The sequence below is a fragment of the Culex quinquefasciatus genome, chromosome 1, assembly GCF_015732765.1.
Source record: "Culex quinquefasciatus strain JHB chromosome 1, VPISU_Cqui_1.0_pri_paternal, whole genome shotgun sequence".
Lineage (NCBI taxonomy): Eukaryota > Metazoa > Arthropoda > Insecta > Diptera > Culicidae > Culex > Culex quinquefasciatus.
In genome coordinates, this window is record NC_051861.1 from 3640487 (window position 1) to 3662617 (window position 22131).

The 22131-nt window shown below is 40.5% G+C and overlaps 1 protein-coding gene and 2 long non-coding RNA genes across 5 annotated transcripts; 1 reads left to right on the forward strand and 2 right to left on the reverse strand.

The window, feature by feature from the left end:
- Positions 1-1188: 1188 nt before the first annotated feature.
- LOC119765346 lies at positions 1189-5383 on the reverse strand. Of its 2 annotated transcripts, none has more exons than XR_005276657.1 (8): positions 4696-5383; positions 4463-4635; positions 4032-4407; positions 3593-3976; positions 2329-3499; positions 2004-2268; positions 1671-1936; positions 1189-1608 (listed from the first exon to the last, which is right to left on the reverse strand). It is a non-coding gene; the product is annotated as an uncharacterized LOC119765346 (long non-coding RNA). The 2 variants fall into 2 exon arrangements; XR_005276656.1 differs by having other exon boundaries at positions 2319-3499; positions 4696-5366.
- Positions 5384-6308: 925 nt separating this feature from the next.
- On the forward strand, positions 6309-7172 carry LOC119765347. Its single transcript, XR_005276658.1, has 3 exons — positions 6309-6493; positions 6553-6999; positions 7056-7172. It is a non-coding gene; the product is annotated as an uncharacterized LOC119765347 (long non-coding RNA).
- Positions 7173-12168: 4996 nt separating this feature from the next.
- On the reverse strand, positions 12169-12852 carry LOC6037271 (isoleucine--tRNA ligase, cytoplasmic). Of its 2 annotated transcripts, none has more exons than XM_038267091.1 (2): positions 12487-12852; positions 12169-12425 (listed from the first exon to the last, which is right to left on the reverse strand). In XM_038267091.1, exons 1-2 carry the CDS (start codon positions 12692-12694, stop codon positions 12397-12399), a joined length of 237 nt encoding a protein of 78 aa, XP_038123019.1. In that variant the 5' UTR covers positions 12695-12852; the 3' UTR covers positions 12169-12396. The 2 variants fall into 2 exon arrangements, with proteins under 2 accessions (XP_038123019.1, XP_038123018.1); XM_038267090.1 differs by having other exon boundaries at positions 12169-12210; positions 12267-12852.
- Between the last annotated feature and the right edge of the window lie 9279 nt (positions 12853-22131).

Here is a 22131-nt window from a genome sequence, read left to right on the forward strand (position 1 = left end):
TAATGTTCATAATGGTCAACAATTTTCTTGGGAACTTTAAAAAACTACTTACGGATGATTTCTCAAATGGTTACCCTAAATCATAAGGTAATTTTAAAGTTCAAATGGTCCAAATTGCGGACCTTGATGACAATTTGTCAAATGGTTACCATACGTTATGGAGTTATTTTAATGTTTATTATGGTCAACAATTTTCTTGGTATCTCTAAAAACTATTTGAGGATGTTTTCCCAAATAGTTACCCTAAATCATAAGATTGTTATGAAGTTCAAATGGTTAACATTTATTCGCGAGTACCATATAGAAACATTAAATAACCATTTGAAAATTGTTGCCATCTTCAATTTTTTTCCACAAAACAAAAAGTAAATTGGAATAAAAATCTAAACAGTCTTGTTTGTTGATTCAAAGAGCGGAGTTGAGAGCTAAGTGAGATGAAAAGGTGTTTGCTTTGAATAATTTAAAGATGCATACAATTGCACTCGACGTGAATGTTTGCATCAAAATGCAGAGCGTTTTATTGAGCAATAAATGCATTGTAAGTAATGTTCCTCTTAATCAAAAAAAAATAATTGTATCCAATTATTTAAACAAGCATCATTACAATCTTTTAGAATTTGATACGATTCATATTAATAGGAACACGGACACAATGTACCAGGATGTGGAACTCCTGGCTGGAAGACGGATTTCGTGTTTTCCTGAAACTGATCTTGCGGTATTTCTTCGTCACGGTCGTTTGGGAAAAAAAATCTAGGTGTTCGCAAATTCGTCCTGATCTTGGCCAGCTTGACCGCTTAACTGAGATTTTGCAGACGAGTAGCATGAGGATGCGTGGAGCCAAAGAATCGCACTGTAGTCGCTCACGCAGAAGTTCCACCAGAATCAACCCAGTAAGAAATCCGGGGCCGATCGGGTCTGATCGTCAGAGCGACGATCAGTCCTACAGGGGCCGATGCGGGTCTGATTTTGAGACACGCATCAGACCCGAATCAAGGTATTTTGCACCCGAAACGTCAACCTGTCAAGGTTGTTCGAACATCGCAAGAGGCCTACGTGCGGGGGCGATGTAAGAACGACGTAGGGGTGAAAAATCGGACGCGCATCAACCACTTTTTTGTGCTCTTCTTCTTGTTTTTCTTTCATCTGTCATTTGATTTGTTGATATTAAAACTGCAATTTTCGCGTTTCGATTTGTTTATTTTCATAAAATTGTAAGCAATAAGTTAATTTAATCTAATGCACATCAATTCACCGGTTTGAATGTCTTCAAGGGAACGCTCCAGGAACGTGAGGACCTGCTCCGGTTGATTTAGACCTGGACGCGTTCGTGCAGCATTTCATCCGTGATTCCGAGGACACCTGCAGGGCGGCGACCGTCCGCCGAGCCTGTCCATGAGCGACGTTCCGAGGGAAATTTTCAGGGCGTCGTGTCTGTTCCGTGTTGCGTCTTTCTGAACGAATTTCCAGGGACCGTGTCCGTCCAGCGTTGTTCCGAAAGCACTTGTAGGTTGGCAACCGCCCGGCAGTCCTGTTCCGTGCTGCCTCTTTCCGACAGAACCTCGAGGTCTATTGTCGTTTCACTTGGCGATTGCGGATTGCGTGAACCTTTTTGAAAGGAAAATAAACAATTAGTACATTGAATCAAGCTAATTTTAGAAATCAATTACCGAAATTAGTCAAACAATAGGCCAGGATTGTGGACCGGATTCGTTAGATCTTGGCGCGTCCGTGCAGGTTTTAGTCCATCGTGCCGAGCGCACTTGCAGGACGGTGACCATCCGGCGAGCCTGTTCCGTCCAGTGTAATTCCGAGGGTTTCGAGAGCATTTACAGGTTGGCCGCCGTCCGGCGAATCTAATCCAGAGCTATGGCGACCGTTCCGCGAGCCTGTTCCGTGCTGCATGTTGCGCGTGGCAGTTCCGGATTGCAAGAACCTATTTTAAAAGGGAAAAAAACAAATTATTGCTCTGATACTGCACGAAAATGACACAACAAAATTACCAAAAGAGTTGACCGGGAACGTAAACCGGTTCCGGTTGATCTTTCGTTCCGAGGGCACATGACCTTCCATCAGAGCTGAGGTTGTAGACTGCTCACCGGTTCCTACGCTTCGCCGGGATGGGACGGAACGTGACTTGCTTTTTGCTGCTCGCGGGGCCAGTTCCTTTCTGTCCGGTGGGCAGCGCTGCTCACTCCTCGGTTCTCGGCCGTGGTCCCATTGCTCCCCTCGTAGTAAAGCAGGCTGGGATCAAACAGGTTTTTTGAGCTGGAAATGGGAAAGGTTAGCTGGGAAAAAATCAAGGATAACTGTTTTACCTGTCCTTACAGGGCATTGGTTGACCTCCAAGGTGTTCTAGCTGCGAGGCCGTTGTTTGATTCTGGAACTGAATGATAAACTCCCGGGAATTAAAATCCGTCCGAGGAGGTAAACTGACCGCCCTGTAGTCCTCCTAACGACAGTTCTGGCTAACGTTGATCATGGTATAAACCGGGAAGCAGGATCTGGTTCTTGTTTTCCGACTTTGTCCCCAAGTGTATCACCCGATTCAGCGATTGACATTTGATTTTGTTGGTCAGTGCTAAAATTCACCTTCACTGGATTGACCATTTGAGGGGCTTCTTGGTGGCGGTGGCGGAATTGAGCGGCGGCGTTCGATGTTCCCAGGAGGCCCAGGTCACCTGTGGCAGCTGCAGTCGTGGGGTTAACCTGGCGCACTTCCTGGGGGAGAATTAACGAGAATCGCCGAGAGACTGGTCCATTGAGTAAATGCACTAAAGGACGGGATGGACACGGGTTATAAAGTTGACAAACTTGTCTGGTTCGTTCGTGCAGCATTACAACCGTCGTTAGGTGCGCACTTGCAGGGCCGTGCCCGTCCTTCGAATCTTTTCCGAGGGCACTTGTCAGGACATAGCCGTCACGCGTGGCTATTCCGGAATACGGCTGGGTGAAAATTTCTGGATGTTGTGCTCCCAATGCTGCGACAGCAGCCGAAGAGGTCCATCACATTCTCCACCGTACCGATCGTGCCTTTCGTACCGTTGATCTTTTGTCATTCTAATCGCCACCTTGACCGCTACGGCTCTTTCCCTTGCTCGATTCGCTGAACGTCCTTGACCAGTGAAGACCCCTGCCCTCCGTCTTCACCCTCTTGTTCTTCAGCTTCTGCTCCAGCTCCTGCAGATTTCCGGCCGTGGCCTGCTTGCGTTCCATCTCCCTTCACAGGTCCTTCTCGCGACGCAACATGAGACGTTCCTTGACCTCGGCGTACAGGTCGATGGTGGGCCGCTGAACGACAATCCTTGGCGGGTTGACGAACGAAGCTTGCTGCTGATGCTTGTTTTGTTAAGTGTCAGCTTATGCTCTTCCGGTCGCTGAGGAATCTTTCAAGCTTCCTTCTTGATCTCGGTGTCAGAACGTTCCTCGTAGTGTTGACCACGCTATCGTCGGAGGAGTCCCGAGTGGTACCGATGCCACTGATAGAGACGCTGCAAATCTATAGGGAGAGAGTAAAAGCACAGACAAAGTATGGTAAAAGTATGGAGCTATGATAAGTTTTTTTTTTTAATTAATTTGGATTTTTTCTCACAAAAAAAAACCTTCCATGTTCTGGAACAACAGATCCTGTCAGCTATCGTCTTCATGGCCGCAATCGGCTTACAACCTGCATCGCCAGATTCCGTTGATGGCCTCCCGGAATCGTCTTGTTATTGACTCTGTTCTCGATTTGACCGGCTCAGGTCACCGACCCCGACCTTGGCCATGTTCTCACGGCTTGAATCGTAAACGATGCTTTGCCCCTGATGGCGGCCGATGCCGATTTGAGCGTAACGGAAGTATGGTTCCTCAGCTTGTTGACGTCAAGCGAGGTCGATTCCGCCGATGTGCCATATGTCATCTCCGGTCGACGTCCTGGTCGATCCATCTCCATCATAAAAACCCACTTTTTTGGGGTGGTGCAAAATTATTTGACCTGGAAGTAGGAAAAGTTAGTTCAGGTTGAGAAATGTAAAGAATAAATGTTTAACCTAAAATCTCGCAACATTGGTTCCGCTACCACCGGCTTTCGGTTGACTTCCTTTCAGACTGTTCCGGAAGGTTTTCGCTCTGCCTTACGCTTCTGGAACCTCTGCGGCAGATTAATGTAGAAGTTCTTAGGCGGACGACGAATTGTCCCCGGCGCTTACTCGCGACGAAACTTCCGACGCCGATGTGGCCATTCTGTTGCGAGGGCGATGGCGGCTGTGGTGGGTCATTGAACGGCTTTATGCATTGAGCAGCCCGATGCTGGTCTCACTGCTGCGAATGGCCAATCTTGGAGGTTGCGTTTGTTCGCGATGCCGCGGTAGGCTTCCTTGCAGTTGATCCGGATCAGGTTCCGGGAGCATCTTTGGAGTTAAAATTCTGAAAGAAACGATCTTTTATAATCCTTAACACTAGAGCGTTCTGAGCTACTTACCATTTCAGTTCCTTTGGAACCACCGTGGCCATTTTCCCTGAGCTCAGCTGGCACTTCGGATTGAGTTGGTCATTGCCGGCAGAGATTGTCCTTCCGAGGGTTGGCACTTGCAGGCAGGTTCCGGTCGGCGATGCAGGCACGGAGTCATTTTTGTTCAGCAGCAGGTTGCATGCCTTAAAACAGAAGAATTTTTAATCAAACAAATTTAGGCAGAAATAAAAGGATTAACTCACCGTAAAACTGTTTTTTTTTTTCAAAATTTTCCCGACTTGAACAAACTTGTCCAAAATCAAGATGGCTGTGTGGCACTTTGACAGTTCTTCCAAATTTTCGCAATCACGAAAGAACGAGATAGCATGCTGAGCGAAACTTCGATGAAAATACTTAGCATGCTTTCTCTTTCACTCTAACGCACAGCATACAGTTCATCGAAATTTTCGAAAAACATCGTTGCCTTACAAAACATCGTGGGTTTACGGGCTTCCGATCTGGGAAGCGTTGAAGTTTGAGGTCTTCTGAGGCCGTCGAGCGATCGGTGTAATTTCGTAAGGAAGATCGTGTAAACTGAAACGCTGCGTGGAAAGCTCAACTCCTCAGCTGCACTCGAAAATTATTACCGCGTCGGAAATGCACTGGCTGAAGATGGTGCAATGCGATGAAAACTTGCATTCTCTGGGGGCACCGTGGTCCGTTTTAAACAAAGCTGTCCAATGACTCCTGCGAGAGGTGAGTCGTGCCAATTTTGCGATAAAAACAAAAACTTTTTGGAAAATCGTTTTGAGACACTGACAGATGTATTAAAAAGCAAACAACGTTTACACGAAACATAGAACCTATCAAAATATTACAACTTTTGGCAAACCGCCTTTACACTTTTTTGAATACGTATTAATCAAATTTGAGTCCGATTTGTTCACCTTCCCATGTCAACTCAATTCGATTTTCGAAACGGATTTCAATTCGAATTGTATACGAATTTCGTTTCAAACGTAACAACCGATACAAACACGGAACCGGTTGTTGCTATTGAAACGGAATGTGTATACGATTCGAAATTAATAACGTTTCAGAATTCGAATAATTCAGGTACGACTTTTAATTTCAATATATTTGTGCAACTGTTGATGCAAAAATGTATTGGTTCAGGGTTCAGGGTTAGACATTTTCCATTCAAATACTAAACAAAATGTGCCCACAGATTTATATATTTATTTTAATGATTACAGTCGACTCTCTGGCTGTCGATCTTCTCGATATCAATATTGATCCATCTATCGATGAATTCTTCAGTCCCTTCAATCTGCATACTTCAGTTGTCTTCATTCCTCGATATTTTCTCTTGCTTGAAGGATCTCTTCCTCGACGGTCCCTTGGATTCTGTTTGCTTTAAAAATCTCTTCTGGTTATCAATAATTTCACTTTCTCATGGCATGCATAGACATTTTTCTTTGCGGAACGATGCTTTGAAGGGTGTTTGACATTAGTTTGTTTTTGTTTGCTGGACGTTGCCATGATTCTCTCCCATAGCTGGGTATCAAGAAAAAAAAAATTATTCGAGTCTTCATTTTGCATCGTTCTGTAAACTGATGATTCTCTTCCTCGACGGTCCCTTGGATATTGACAACCAGAGAGTCGACTGTATTATCTAATCGTGGGCCAATCCAGTTTTGACACAATAGTTGTTCAATCTAAACTCAAATTTTAGAATTTACTCCCACAGCTACTCTGAAATCAGTTCAATACAAAATAGTCAAAAAAAAAATGGTTATGCTGAAATGTACGAAAAATAAATCTTGAATAATAATTATTTTAGTTTTCCGCCATCAAAAGTCTTGTTTCATTTTACAGTGCAAAAACATCGAAGAAAGCGATTGGCTAAAATGACAACCTCGGAAATCATCGCAAGTTTTGTTTACAAACAGCCTGAGCTGCTACGACGGCTACGACCGACGAGTGAGCTCTGAAAAAGTTTTTTTTTGGGAAATTTTCAATTCTATTTTATTATTTGTCAGCGTTATCAGTAATTGCAAGGTAGGTACAGTTTTCGTTTTTTGCTTTCGACATAAAATGATTTTCATTCGTGTTTTTAGATGGTACACCTGGTGGCAGTCTTGAAGCGAATACAGCAGGTTGAAAATCCATCCAAGTGGTGGTACAACCTGGAGGGGGTGGAGTTTGCGCTTTCTGATGGTGGAGATCACAAGGTAACACAAAAGTATGACAACTTGCAGTCGATGGAAATGCTAAAAGAGAAGATAGCATAATCATGGTCGGCGCGTTGTCTCGGAGAAGACGGTAGAATGCAGCACGGTGGAGTAACAGCCGGGAGAAGTTGGACGTGCTGAAGGAACAGAACGATATCATCCAGAATCGGTCGAAGATTGAGGCGGAAATCGAGAGGAACATTGATCGCCATCTTCGGGACATTGAGGCCAAGATGGTCGTTTTTGGGAGGTCAAAGAGTAGAAGCTAGGAACAGCTGTGCGACAAGAAGCGACAGATGCCTTGGTCAGGCGCAAAAAAAAACGTAGCAAGTCGTAAGTTAGACGGTACAATCTGAGTATAAGATGATTGATCGATTTTCTTATTCCAGTGGTGTTGACCGAGTAGCGGATGAGTCTGAGACGTCCTCGCGGGATAACCTGTCCGCAATCGATGGTTGCTGCATCCGTGTCAAATAATAATTACAGCGCTTTCAGGCCAACTCGAATGATTGTTTTGATTGGGATGACCTTCCGTTTGCGATGGCGGCTGCGTCCTCCTCCGCCAAAATCGATAACTTTTCCGTGAACCTGCTGATGACCGGCAGCTGTTCGGAATTTCGTTCGGGCTGGTAAAGAGTGCCGGCAGTCCGTGCTTCAGATGATCTACATTGGCCTCTTGGTGGATGAACTAGCGCGAAATTCGAGGGTTTTCGATTCGCGGTGTTCTTCGCGAGTTGTCGTATCACTACGGGTGATGGATTTTTAGGCCGTCATGGAGCTTGCACGAAATTAGGAGGGTCCACCAACCCTCAGGCCATTTTTGAAGCACTTCCGAAACGTTCGTTTCGGTGCTGGTGTCGGATTTGGGCAACTTAAGGAACAAGATTTTGCGGATTTTGTCTGATAAAGTTACCGGAAAAGTGTTCGATCTACTCGAAGATGATGGGGCTGATAAAAGCGAAGAATTATAACTTTGGCGGAGAGTTTGTGAACCATACAGTGAAGGCCTTCAAAGAGAATCTGAAGCAACGCAAGTGAGACGCGGCCCAGTACGCGCTTAAATTTTTGGCCGATTTGTTCAATTGTCACGTCATCTCGAATGTTGCTGGGTCGGATTTAGGTGTTTTTAAGCAAGCGCACCAAGAAGCATCATAATTCGCCTCATTCGCAGGATGAATATCTGTGGGCACAGATTCGTAAGCTGCGTCAGGACATTTGGGCTGAGAAGCACATCCGGGGTACCTGGCGTTTGACCCTGTCCTGTGCGATGCTCTGCAGCACAACTTGCTGGTGATTCATCCGCCACCGCATCTTCCGTGGCCCGTGGGTCGTCTACCGGATGATCGATTACACCAATCTATATCAACCAAAAAATAATACAAATTGAGGAGCACAAGAACAAAAAGGTTCGAAATTCATAAATAATTTTAAACATCTCATGTTTCTGATGTTTGTTACCTTATTTCCATTGTTTGAGCGAATCATTCTTCAATAGTTAATTATTATAATAATAATTTTGGATTTAACGCATAATTGCGAGAGCAAGTATCGAGCGTAGCAAGAGAAAATCTGCCTTGCGCGCTCTCTCGTTTCTCTTCTCTCGCTACGCTCGTTACCTGCGCTGATGCAGGCAAGCGCTAGCACAGGCAAAAACAGTCTGAAGTGAAACATTTGTGCGGCTGGTCGTTGTTTACGTTTTGTGCGCAGGTATAATTTTCAAACAAATCATTTAATTTACCAGATACTTTGTTTACATTTTTCTTTTTGATCATTTCAGCGCCGTGGAGAACTTGAAACAATGGAACAGCTGGTGCTGGATGATTCGATCGGTAATCAGAAGAGATCTTGGCGGCAGCCGACCGAGGAAATCCTTTGAATCATCAGATAAGTACATGATATTTGAATGTTACATTCTACTCGATACTTTGTGATTTTTTTTCTTATTTTTTCAGGTTTGGACGACTTTGACAGCATGATCAACCGAACAGAATCGGCAATCAACTAAAATTTAAGCCGAAAAAGTTCTTATATTATTGTTGTGAACCATCCGTCAAAATGTGAACAATTCTGTAAAAATGAGGTAGGTAAAAAATGCTAGAAAAAACTATTAAAAACCATTTGAAAACTATTTCTCAAATAGTGGAACTGGGAGAAAATTATAGAATTAACCTTAAATAACCATGTGAAAACTATTTCTACAATAGTAGCGCTTGTTAAAAATAGCAAGAAAAACCTTAAAAAACCATTTACGAACCATTTGTAAAACAGTAGCAGCAAGGTTAAAAATTGTGAGAAAAACCTTAAAATACCATTTAAAAACCATTTCTGAAACAGTAAAAACCGGAGGAAAAAGGTCGCTTCTACGCGAAAATCAACTTTATTTTTACCATTACACAAATGGTAATCTTACGAAACGTTGTTCGGAGATTTTTAAAGTTACCGTTGCTAACCACCCTCAATTCAGATGGTCGAACTTTATGAAAAATGGTAGGGTACCATTTCCGATATGGTATTTTTAAGGTTTTCCTACCATTTTTCAAATAGTGGTTACGATCTCTGAAATGGTGAGAAAACCATTTAACAAAAAGTTTTTTTAAAGTTCTCGTTTATGCGGGTTATGTTACAATACATTTTTACAAGGGATTTTTTTCGTGGATCATAGTCGTACCCTACCCCAAACTGTTCCCCAACTGTTCAATTCTCATTTTATGTGAACCGTACCACAAATTAATAAAATATGATTTTAAATGGTGAACTGCTTTACCGACACTTACCGACACCATTTGAAAAGGGAGGAGCCAAAAAATAAACTTTACAAATGTTCTGGGAACTGTGGATTTAACGGGAATGGTAAGTATATGATTATTAATGGTTAGCGTTTTTTTTTTGTAATGTCCGGGATTTGTTACCGCTTGATGATGATGTCTCCTGTTGATTCTTCCGTGGTGCTGCCGCCTTATCTAATTGAGCTATCTCAGTTACATTACGTTTGGCGGTTTAAAATGCATTTTATTATGAAATGTTGCCTCAAAATTTATCGTAAATATATCGTAACATGTATGGTAGAACCATACAAATAAACTATAGACCAATCACATGGCGAACAGTTATCATTCTGATAATGATCAATCAATTGTTTAATTATTTGGACTTATAAAAACTATCACGAAAATAATTTAGCTTTACATACAAACTATATGGCAAACAGGTATATCGATCCATGAATTGTTGAACAATGGTATGAATTGTTGGGACTTAAGAAAATTTTCGCTGGATGAGTTCAGGTATATCGTTCCATGAATTGTTGAACAATGGTATGAATTGTTGGGACTTAAGAAAATTTTCGCTGGATGAGTTCAGGTATATCGTTCCATGAATTGTTGAACAATGGTATGAATTGTTGGGACTTAAGAAAATTTTCGCTGGATGAGTTCAGGTATATCGTTCCATGAATTGTTGAACAATGGTATGAATTGTTGGGACTTAAGGAAATTTTCGCTGGATGAGTTCAGGTATATCGTTCCATGAATTGTTGAACAATGGTATGAATTGTTGGGACTTAAGAAAATTTTCGCTGGATGAGTTCAGGTACATCGTTCCATGAATTGTTGAACAATGGTATGAATTGTTGGGACTTAAGAAAATTTTCGCTGGATGAGTTCAGGTATATCGTTCCATGAATTGTTGAAATATTATTTGAATTATTCGGACTTAAGATTTTTTTTGTTGTAGTTCATTTGGCTCAATCATACAATACCTGTTTAAAATAATCCTAACCATTTGGCGAACAGTTATATCGTTCCATGAATTGTTGTGCAATTGTTTGGATTATTGGGACTTAAGAGTTTTTCGCTGAACTTCAAGGTGGAAGTACTACGTCGTCTATGGTACCCTTATGTTTTAACAATAGCTGTTCCGAAGAATATCAACCATAAGGCGAAAAGTTATATTTTTCCATGAATTGTTGAACTATTGTTTGAATCATTGGGACTTAAGCAAATTTTCGCTAAAATTTATTTTTGGCTCAATCATACAAAAACTGTTTGAAATAATACCAAACATCTGAGCCCGGATAAACGAAAACTATATCGATTGCAGTGTGGAACTTAAAAAAACCTTATGAAATATGGTCACCATTTGTAATAATGTTATTTGGCGGACCTTGATTCCTATTTGTCAAATGGTAACCATACGTAATAGAGTTATTTTAATGTCTATAATGGTCAACAATTTTCTTCAAAACTTTAAAAAACTGTTAGCGGATGTCTTCTCAAATGGTTACCCTTAATCATAAGGTAATTTAAAAGTTCAAATGGTGCAAATTGCGGACCTTGATGACTATTCGTCAAATGGTTACCAAAATTGTTATAGTTATTTCAAAGTTTATAATGGTAAAATGTTTTTTTGGTAACATTAAAAAACTATTTACGGATGTTTCTTGAAATGGTTACCATAAATCATGAGGGTATTTTAAAGTTAAAATGGTAAACCTTGATACGCGAGCACCATATTGAATCATTTTTTCCACAAAAACAAAATGGGTACTGTTATTTATTTTAGATTTTTGTAGATTCTATTTAACGAATTCTTTAAAGTTTATTTATGTCTAACATATTTTGAAACATAAATCCAACAGGTGGACAAAAAACTGAGTGCCCTGCGCGAGCCACGTTTCGAAGAGCTGTACTCGGACCGGTTCTCGCAGTTTAATCCGATCCAGGCGCAGGTCTTCAACGCAGTTTATAACAGTGAGGAAAATGTATTTGTTGGGGCGTCAACCGAGTCGGGCAAGATGACGATTGCGTAATTTGCAGTGTTGCGCATGCTACAGCAGAATCCGCACGGTCGGGTTGTTTATTTGGTCTCGAGGAACGCGCTGGCCGATCTTCATGTTTGGCCAGAACTCGGAATGCAAGGTGGTCAAATTAACGGGGGAAACCGGAACGGATATGAAGCTGATTGCCTAGGGACAAATTATCGTGACCACGGCAGAGCGGCCGCACCGTACTTGTGCACCACCTCCATCGGGTCCGGGTAGTTCTTCTTGCGCTTGCTCATTTTCTGCCCGTCGGCGGCCAGCACCAGCCTGTTGCAGTTCGGTCCGGGTAAATCTCAGAATTCCATAAAGTTAACGCATCAGCTAGGTGCGCCATCGTCACCTCCAGCTGGGCCATGGCCTTGGCGGCATCGTCCGCCTCCACGTACTGGACGTAACCGAAACCCTTGGAGCGTCCCGTCTCCTTGTCCATCACCAGCCGGAGCACCGTAACGGTTCTGAAAGGAGCGAAATCTGCCTCCAGCTGCTAGATGGTGATGGTCCGCTTCAATTTTCCCACAAACAGGACCTTTTCCTTGGTGGATTCCTTCGGGGCCTTGGCCTTTGCAGCAGCGGGACTGGCAATCGGAGCAGGAGCCTCCCGACCTCGAGACGGAGCTCCTCGACGGATTCCGGCGGTTAGAGCGGTCATGCGCACGAGGCCATCATCCGTAAAGGGGCCAAAATCAATCCGTCTGGACGTGACATCCTACCGAACATGAATTAACCTAAATTGGTTAAATTTCTCAAGTTTTTCAAACTTTTTAGCAAACTTATGTAGTACCTATTCCATGAGAAAATTCTAGAGCAGCAAAACGAAAATCGAACGGAAGCAAAGACGAAATCCAACGTCATATCGATAAACAATCTTGTCCTCCTTCTCGAACCGATCAATGTTCTGCAAACGTCCTTGATTATGTCCTTGACGCCGTCTTCCTTGAAACTGAAAGAGACATCATTATTAGCAACGACTTCTAGATAAATGCTCAAGATATCAAACTCACCGCAATTTCTCCGCACGCTCAACCGGCGAATTGATGAGGTACAACTTAGCGCGTCCACCCCGTACTTATGCAACACCTCCATTCGGTCTGGGTAAATCTTCTTGCGCTTGCTCGTCTTCTGCCCGTCGGCGGCCAGCACCAGCCCGGTGCAGTTCAGGTTCTTGAACGGCGGCTTGTTGAACAGGGCCGTCGAGATTTCGAGCAGCATGTAGAACCAACCGCGCGTCTGATCGATTCCCTCGGGAAGTTGTAGGTAAGAAAGTAGTCGGCGGTTTTGAACGGGTAGTGATTCTGGGCGAACGTCATCAAACCAGCAAACCCCTCGGAATGCGCTTCAGCGCGGAATTTCCCGGCACGGTGGATGGAATTTTGATGTCATCGATGCTTTCGCGGTGCAGATCTTCGGATTTTTTGTCAATTCCGGTCGTTTTTTTGTGGATTCCGGCCTGTAAGAGGTTACACAACTACAAATTTGTATCAGAACCAAAAAAAACTTTTTGCCGGACACATTCAAAACAAAAACAATGGTTTGACAGATCTAGCTGTCAAAGCAGCCATGCCAGATATACAGATAAATCTGTATTATACAGATTTTTTGATCCCAAAAATCACAAAAATCTGTATATACAGATTTTTTAAAAATGATTTAATTGGAAAATTTCAATAATTTAGCAATTGAATTATGCTTTAATATGATTAAAAAGCTTAAATCTGTTGTGAAAAGTCTAAAAAAATCATCTGTGGCTTCGAATTTGACATGATACAGATAAAATACAGATTTATTTTTAAGAAAATACAGATTTCCCAAAAAATAATCTGGCAACGTTGTGTCAAAGTGTCAATTTTCCAAAAATCGCGTGAAGAAGGTGCACGCTTACTGGGGGAACACCATTTTTGAGTTCGTTCAAGCAAAATGAAGTTCGGTTCAGTGATGGCAATTTTGAGATGAGTTTGTTTTGATTTTGCTTGGCAAATTTGAGATCACTGAACCGAACTTCATTTTGATTGGCGACTTTGCCGAAATAAAACAGGGACATTTCTGGACTAAGCGCGTTTTGAAAGTAGGTGTTTTGGTAAGTTTGCTAAAATAAATCTTTTATTTGAAATAAAAACCTATCGGTAAATTTGTTATTTTACAGAAATATTTTTGACGCGCCGGATTGATTACCAACGGAGAACCTTGAGAAGAACCGTTAACATAAAAGCAGCAGGAGTTTCTACGGAGCGATGCCAGGTTGCCGTCCAAGAGTAGGGGAAATCTACCCTTTCCAATCAAACACCTATCTTCGTCATATGGAGAGTTTGATGCTCGATTAAAGCTCCAAAAATACTATTTGGGCTATAAACTTACCAGCAACAGCACCGCCTCGAGTAAGCACGCAAATGTATGCCACTAACTGGCCAAAAAGATCACATTTAATGCACTTTTGATCATAATTTGTATTTTGCGAGACCACTTCTCATTATTTTGTTGGCACACACAGTGACACACACGAGAATCCATCAAGCGCTTAATGAATATCGTCAAAATTAACTTTTCACTTTCGCTTACTTTTTCACGGCGCTTAAGATATGAAATTGCTTCCAACTACCGGCAACATGTTCTTTTGACCGTTACTTAGTCACTCACTTGAAGAATAATCCCGAAATATGTAATAAATTAGCAAGCGCCATCAAAAAAACAAACGCGCCAAGTCGTTTGACGTTTCAATTTTCACTTTGCATTCAAATCGAAGGCTGAAGAAAACCGAGCGAGAGACGAAGGCAAAAAAGAACAAAGGCTGGCCGTCAACACCACCAGCAACACAGCCAGCGATGCCAGGAAACTTTCCCTATAAATGCCACTTTTCGTGAGTGTTCGTTTGAACTGTCAGCGCAAATGGCAACACTCGACAGAGTGTTGGAAGAAAAAAGAACTAAGCCGATATTAGAAAATGGGCGTGGCCCAATGCATTCGCCTCGATTAGAATACCCTTGGGAATTTTTTTGTTAAATGCTTGGTAAAGAAATAGAATAACTTTTAGTGAAAGTGAAAATAAACAGAAATGTTCACAAAAACTTGCTCTACTCGTTGGTGTACTTGGTTTTAGTAAAATTCAAGGGAGACTCTAGATTATCCAGCATCATTCAAACACGACCGCTTATTAGGATTAAAATGGGTAGATTTCCCCTAGTATCAACAAAATTTAATGTTTCGCGAATTTCAATCTTTCCCATAACAATCTGAGCCATGACAAGATCTGTAGATAGTGTGAAAAGTCTGCAAGCACAAAAATCAGGCAAAACAATGTAAGTGGGCTTCGGTTCGCGTGTTCAGATGATGGTAAAGAAAGTGTGCTCCTACAAGGTGATTTCGCTGATGCACAAGCTAAAGGCCGCCAAGGTGATTCCGTCGAGCATTGTGCCCAACTACGAAAATCCGTACCGGGTGTCGTTGACCTTCCTTAACAGGCTGTGCACCAACATTCCGTTCTAGATGTTTGAGATAGTGTACGATACATGCGACTGGTCGACTGGCTAGAGGCGACAGGGCAGTACATTCAGGTTTGTTTAGCTGCTTGATTTTTTGAATTGTAGTTGAAAATGTAACTTCTAGGTCAATCTGGAGCTGCACAACACTTTCAAGGCCGACGATCTGGGCAAGGTATTTATCTTAGCCCATCGCGCACGACTTTCCGCCAAACTTTTCGCACGAACTTTTCCCGAACTTTTAAGGTTATGGCTGGGGCCCGTAACCTCTTAGCAGTAGTAATAAAACGCGTGGTTGCTGTTTGGTAGTTCGGATTGGAATGTTTATTCTGACGTTTGTGTGAGACAAGGTTTTGGAGTGTAAGGTGTGGCAGTTCCGGTGTACGGTGAATTAGGGTTAGGCAAATTGCACTTTTATTCTACACTCAACAATTTATTCAGTTAAAGGTGGTGGAGCGCAGGAAGCAGACCAGAAACACCGGAAATCAAGCCGGAGCCGGACCCCAAGAGGTTCCCATTCGATCAAGAAATTTACCAAGATCCCTTTGCACTTTTTCTGCTTGTTGAACAGTTTTCGCGTGCGAAGGTATGTACTCAAGTATGTACTTGCGAAACTATTCCAGATCAAACTGTCAGCGAACATTTGCAAATTACGAAACATGGACGGTGAAGGCCATCAAGAAGAATCTGAAGAAATGCAAGTGGGACGCGGCCCGGTACGCGCTTCATCTTTGGCCGATTTGTTAAATTGTCACGTCATCTCTCTTGTTGCTCTAGCCGTTGGCCTAGGTTGGCCGGGAGTTGTACTAGAAGAAGGAATCGGCGGTGGAAAATTTGCTGGGTCGGATTTAGGTGTTTTTGAACAAGCGCACCAAGAAGCATCATAATTCGCCTAATTCGCAGGAGTTTACCAATTTTAACTGACAGAATCTATATCAACCAAAAAAGAAAACAAATTCAGGAGCACAAGAACAAAAAGGCTCGAAATTCATAAATAATTTTAAACATGTCATGTTTCTGATGTTTGTTACTTTATGTCAATTGTTTGAGCGAATCATTTTTCAAAAGTTAAATATAATAATATTTATTTTGGATTTAACGCATAATTGCGAGAGCAAGTATCGAGCGTAGCAAGAGAAAAAAAATGAGAGAGCGCGCAAGCCAGAGTATTAATAATCTGCCTTGCGCGCTCTCTCGTTTCTCTTCTCTCGCTACGCTCGTTACCTGCGCTAGTGCAGGCAAAGCGCAGGCAGAAACAGTCTGAAGCGAAACGTTTGTGCGGCTGGTCGTTGTTTACGCTTTGTGTGCAGGTATAATTTTCAAACAAATCATTTGATTTACCAGATACTTTGTTTACATTTTTCTTGTTGATCATTTCAGCGCCGTGGAGAACTTGAAACAACGGAACAGCTGGTGCTGGAGGATTCGATCGGCAATCAAAAGAGATCTTGGCGGCAGCCGACCGACAAAACAAAATCGAAGCGAACGCACGATTGGCGTTAATCAAGGAAATCATTTGAATCATCAGATAAGTACACATATTTGAATGTTACATTCTACTCGATACTTTGTGATTTTTTCTTATTTTTTCAGGTTTGGACGACTTTGGCAGTATGATCAACCGAACAGAATCGGCAATCAACTAGAATTAAAGCCGAAAAAGTTCAAATATTATTGTTGTGAACCATCCGTCAAAAAGTGAACAAATTTATATGATGAACTTAAATTTACCATTTGATAACCATGTATCAAAAAGTAAAAACTGGTCGGCATTGTTCGACAAACCTTAAATAACAATTTGAAAACTATTTCTCAAATAGTGAAACTGGGAAAAAAAAAGTAGGATAAACCTTAAATAACCATATGAAAACTATTTCCAAAATAGTAGCGCTAGGTAAAAATAGCAAGAAAAACCCTAAAAAACCATTTACAAACCCTTTCTAAAATAGTAGACGCAAGGTTAAAATTTGTAAGAAAAACCTTAAAATACCTTTTAAAAACCATTTCTCAAACAGTAAAAACCGAGAGAAAAAGGTCGCTTTTTCGCGGAAATTTACTTTATTTTTACCATTACACAAATGGTAATCTTACGAAACGTTGTTCGGAGATTTTTAAAGTTACCGTTGCTAACCACCCTCAATTCAGATGGTCGAACTTTATGAAAAATGGTAGGGTACCATTTCCGATATGGTATTTTTAAGGTTTTCCTACCATTTTTCAAATAGTGGTTACGATCTCTGAAATGGTGAGAAAACCATTTAACATAAAGTTTTTTTAAGGTTCTCGTTTATGCGGGAGGAATAATTATATCTTACCATTAATTGTTGTGCAATTGTTTGAATTATTAGGACTTATGAAATTTTCCGCTTAGGTTTCTTTGACTCAATCATACCGAGTATCATAACTTTTATCATACCAGCTACAGTACTATTATGTTCTAACAATAGCTGTTTCGAACCATCCTAATCGTATGACGAATAGATACCGTTCATTGAATTGTAGGAAAAAAAATCAACTATTCGAATATGTTAAGAAAAGTGTAACCATTCGGGAAATAGTACCATTTTAATTTTGTTCTATGGTCGTGACATTATATCAACAATATCACAAATGGTAACCATACCAGAAATAATTTTCTTATGATTTCGACAGTTTCACCTTTGGTATTTGATTATGCGGGCAGTGACGGATGACGATGACGACGCTGCAGCACTCATCTCAAAAGCACCGCCTCACACTCACACGTCCGTCATCGTCGCACCAAAAAACACACAACATCACGGGTACTCTTTCTCTCGTAACCCTTCAATCTGGGAGAGAAGAAAACTTTTCACACAAAACGAAAAAAATAAATCGCTCGAAAACACACAAAAACCGGCTATTTCACCAAAACTTCACTATTCCCCATTAGCTTCTATTCTTATCTCCCGGATTATTGAAAAATCTAGCTTGAAAACTCCCAAAAACAACACAAAAAGTCAAACTTATTTCCGGTGAAACAAAAACGCGACCGAAGCCAACATGGCTACCGAACTCTTACCCGAAACTTAATTAAATTTTACTTAATCTAACTAAATTTTACTTATTTTGACTAAATGTAACTATATTCAACTAAATTAAATTAAATCTAACTGAATTCAACTAAATTTTACAAAATATAACTAAACTTAACTTAATATGACTCAATTTAACAAAAATTTACAAAATTTTACTAAATTTTACTAAATTTAACTAAATTTAACTCAATTTAACTAAATTTAATTAAGTTCAACTAAATATAACTAAATTTAACTAGTTTTACGAAACTTAATTAAATTTTACTTAATCTAACTAAATTTTACTTATTTTAACTAAATATAACTAAATTCAACTAAATGTAATAAAATTTTAATAAATTCAACTAAATTTTACTTTATTTAACTATTTTCAACTAAATTTAATCAAAGTTAACTGATTTTTACTGAATTTAAGTAATTTTGACTAAATTTATCTAAACTTAACTAAATCTAACTAAAATTAACTAAATTTGACCAAATTACCAATAAAATCAATTTAAAGTCTATGTTAACTTAATTTTTTTTTGCTAGTTTGGTAATTTCTTCAAGTTTTTTTGTTAGTTCATTATTTTTTTTTTTTGAATAAAAAATAATCTGTTTGTTTGTCACCCTACTTTATTTAATCGCCCTAACTTGAAATTCGAAGTAAACAGGAAGGAGAGACCCTCCGGTTTCCGGCACGTCGGTCCCCAGTTTATAGGCCCGTTATCGTGGTCAAAACGGGCCAAAAAGCGTGCCACAGACGGGCGTAACAAAGCGGCCAAAATGCATAACGCCCGCCTAAATGTTGCATTCTCTGGCACGCAATGGGCCACAAAGAGGGGAAAAAGCGTGCTGAAAATCGGGCCCGCTTTCAGCCAAAACGTCCCCGCTTTTTGGCCTTTTTCCGCCCATTTTTCTATGTTAGAGGGAGACTCCAAAATTGCATTTTTGTTATAGAGATTTTAATGCTAATACAATTGTCCTTTGTTTCTTTTGAGCGTGTAACTAACAAGTGACGACTTCATGTTACACGTTCATGTGAAAAGCCCAATTTGTGAGTAATAAACAATCTTGTACCTCCTTTTGAACATGTTTGCTACTGCCAGTGTTGCCAGAAAGCCGATAAAGGATTAACAGTACATAATTTGGAGCAAAACAACTTTCGAACCAAGATGAGGTATAAAATGGTAAAAACTATACTTCTATTTTTTTTCGAATATTCAAATTTTGTTTACATTTTTAAAATAACTTGTTCTATCTTGACAGTTGACTGAATTCAACAGTCAATCAATACATTCTGATAACGTGTTTACCTTTTCTAGTTCAAGATCTCAGTAGACCCGAAGAGAGTTGGCATCATCTTAGCAAAGCTTCAAGGCCTGCTACGCCCACGACGTCGTCGGTTTATCGACGTGCAGGAGTGGATTAAAGATAAAGTGCGTTCAAACAGACCCGGAACCTATTTACGCAGAGAATAAAGCATCCGGCCTGCCACTTTCAGCTGTGAGCCCCGGAAGCACCTCAAACACACACACATACACACTTTCTCAAGATGTTGCCCACTGGAACGAACATAATCTGCATAATGCTACAGAGCCAACTGGCATTTAACAGTGCCATTTGCACCTGTCCTGGGTTGGTCTTTCCCCTCCCTTTCAGTGCCAGAAGCCAGCAGTAGATGGCGTTAATCTGCTGAGAAATTACCCCCAGTGAAGACGAAGAAGAAGTAAAGGTTGGCAACACTGCCGCTGGCGTGATACTCTTACGCAAAGCCATCCTGAGATAAAGGCGACCTGGTGGAGATAGAATTTATCACACTTACACACACACACATTCGCTAGAGCGATGTGATGGTCGCAAATTCCGGAAACCCATTTCCGGCGTTCCGATTTCAGGTGCAAAAAAAAACGTGTCCTGAAAATAATGGCCCGTACAACGCGACGGGGGAATTGGCGCGGGGAGCAGCTACTTTCGCGAGATTTTTCGTCCGCTCGCTTGATGCATGCTTGCAAAATGTAAAAAAATTGTTGGAAAAATGCTTCCGGGGAGAGAAAAGAATTGGTGGTTGATGGTTTAACTAAATTCTTGTCGAAATAGGTTTTCGCTGCTAGGAAAGGTAAAAGAAACTATGGTCTTGGTCGCAGTTGTTTGAAGGCTCTAAATGGTCCTGGAAAAAAAATAAAAAAGAACTGAAAACTATTTATAACATACAAAAAGTAAACTTACAAATTTTATCATAAAAATAAGAAAAACATGGCTAAACTATTTTTTTAATCCCTAAAAAAATATTTAAAAACCTTATTTGTCAAGAATCAAACAGTCTGGCAGAAGCAAAATATTATCAATATCTTGTTAGAACCACGGCTATGTCACGACTGTCATCCACATATAAAGCGAGTGAAGTCAAAATCGAATCAAGATCGAACCAAGTTTATGGCGCGTGGCATTTGAAAATGTCGTATCGAGCATCGAGCATAAATTACAAAAATAAAAACTTTTTTTAGTTTTTTTTTTCTTTTTTACAATTTATCTCAGGGGACAACTAGGGGAACAGTATTTAATTCTGTCAAGCACCTAATGTTGGCATATCAGCACCTAATGTTGGCATTCAATTAATTTCAAACCAACGGTCAGGAAGAATCAAACTAATTTAATGTTATTTCAAGGTAACTGAAGGTATTAAGATTTTAAGTTTTGTTTAGTGAGTTTGGTTGTATTGTATCGTCAAGTAGAACTTTGTTTTATTGAACTAATTAACACTAGCGTGTCCAGCTCTTTGAGGAAGGTGGGGCAATAATATGAACGTTTTGAAAATTACGTCATATATGGACACCCCCTGACCAAATTGAGAACAAATTTCTCAGGGAGGGTGGGGTAGTTGCCCCATGTTGCCCCACCCTGTGCACGCTAGTGCTAATTAATATAAAATGAGGAAAAATTTAGGTAATAATTGTGATTATCTCGCAAATATATGCAAAAGATAAAAAAAAACAGGCGAAAAAATAATTTGGGAGCAAAATGTATGTATTTATGTCATACGACCTTTTCAAAAACCTTACGTAAAAAATATTGACAGCGCCTCTGGCGGGGACTTCAGGAAACTACATGCGTGTCAGATCCCTGGTTAGACCCCAGTGAAAAAAAATATGATTCACCTAAAAAATTATGAACTTCTTGTCAGAGTGTCCTGATGCAAACAACGAGCTGTCACTGTCCCTGCGATATATGTTGGATGATATTGGGCGGTTAGTATTAAAAATAAGCTATGAGTCGCATTGTAAATAACTTTAGCAAGAAAGAGAAAACAAATATTTGATGCAAACAAAGCAACTTCTAAAATGTCGACTAGAAAGCCTTATTCTCAAAGCAAATTAAAAAAAAAGTCAGGCAATTTAGTATGTAAAAAAAATGGTATTTATCTGGCTACAACGTATTAGGCACTTTCCATGCTATCAAAATAACAATTTTTTGATCATTGGTTCGTCAATACAAATCTCCCTACGATTCTGGCAGTTGCAATGAAAAACAAGAGGGAGCTGTGACATATTCCTCACTTGGTCCAGACCTAAATCCAGCATACAGCTGTCAAACCAAAACTGTTAGATTAAAGAAGGGGGGGGGAGCAGCCAATCCCCTTGTTAGACCCCAAAAAGTGAAAGATAAACAAACCAAAAAACTGATATTGGTGAACACATTTTTGTTTACTTCAAGTTCCAACTGAATTTCCCTTGTGTAAAATTTAACAATCTGCACAGTAAAAAAATGTGTAAATTTTGAAGGTTGAATATTACCACTTTTATAGTGTACTTGCACCTCAATTGAATCCTAAAATTAAGCTTAAATTTGTGATATTATTGTTCACAACGATAAAGCTTATTTTTCTGAGTACAATGAGCCTTTGAACGACCGCAAAGGATTTGATATGGACTTTTAGTTGATTTTTTAAAAATCAACTTCACGGCCCTTCTTGACAGAAAAGGTCCTACTTGACAGCTCGTTCCAAGGAGACCATAGTTGATCCATCGAAAAAATGGTGTCTTGTCAATATTTGTTTTGCATTAAAAAGGAAAAAAAAAGTGATCAGAAATGGGTTTTCATCGTGTACATAAAAATTTACATAGGGCTTTAGTACCCAATT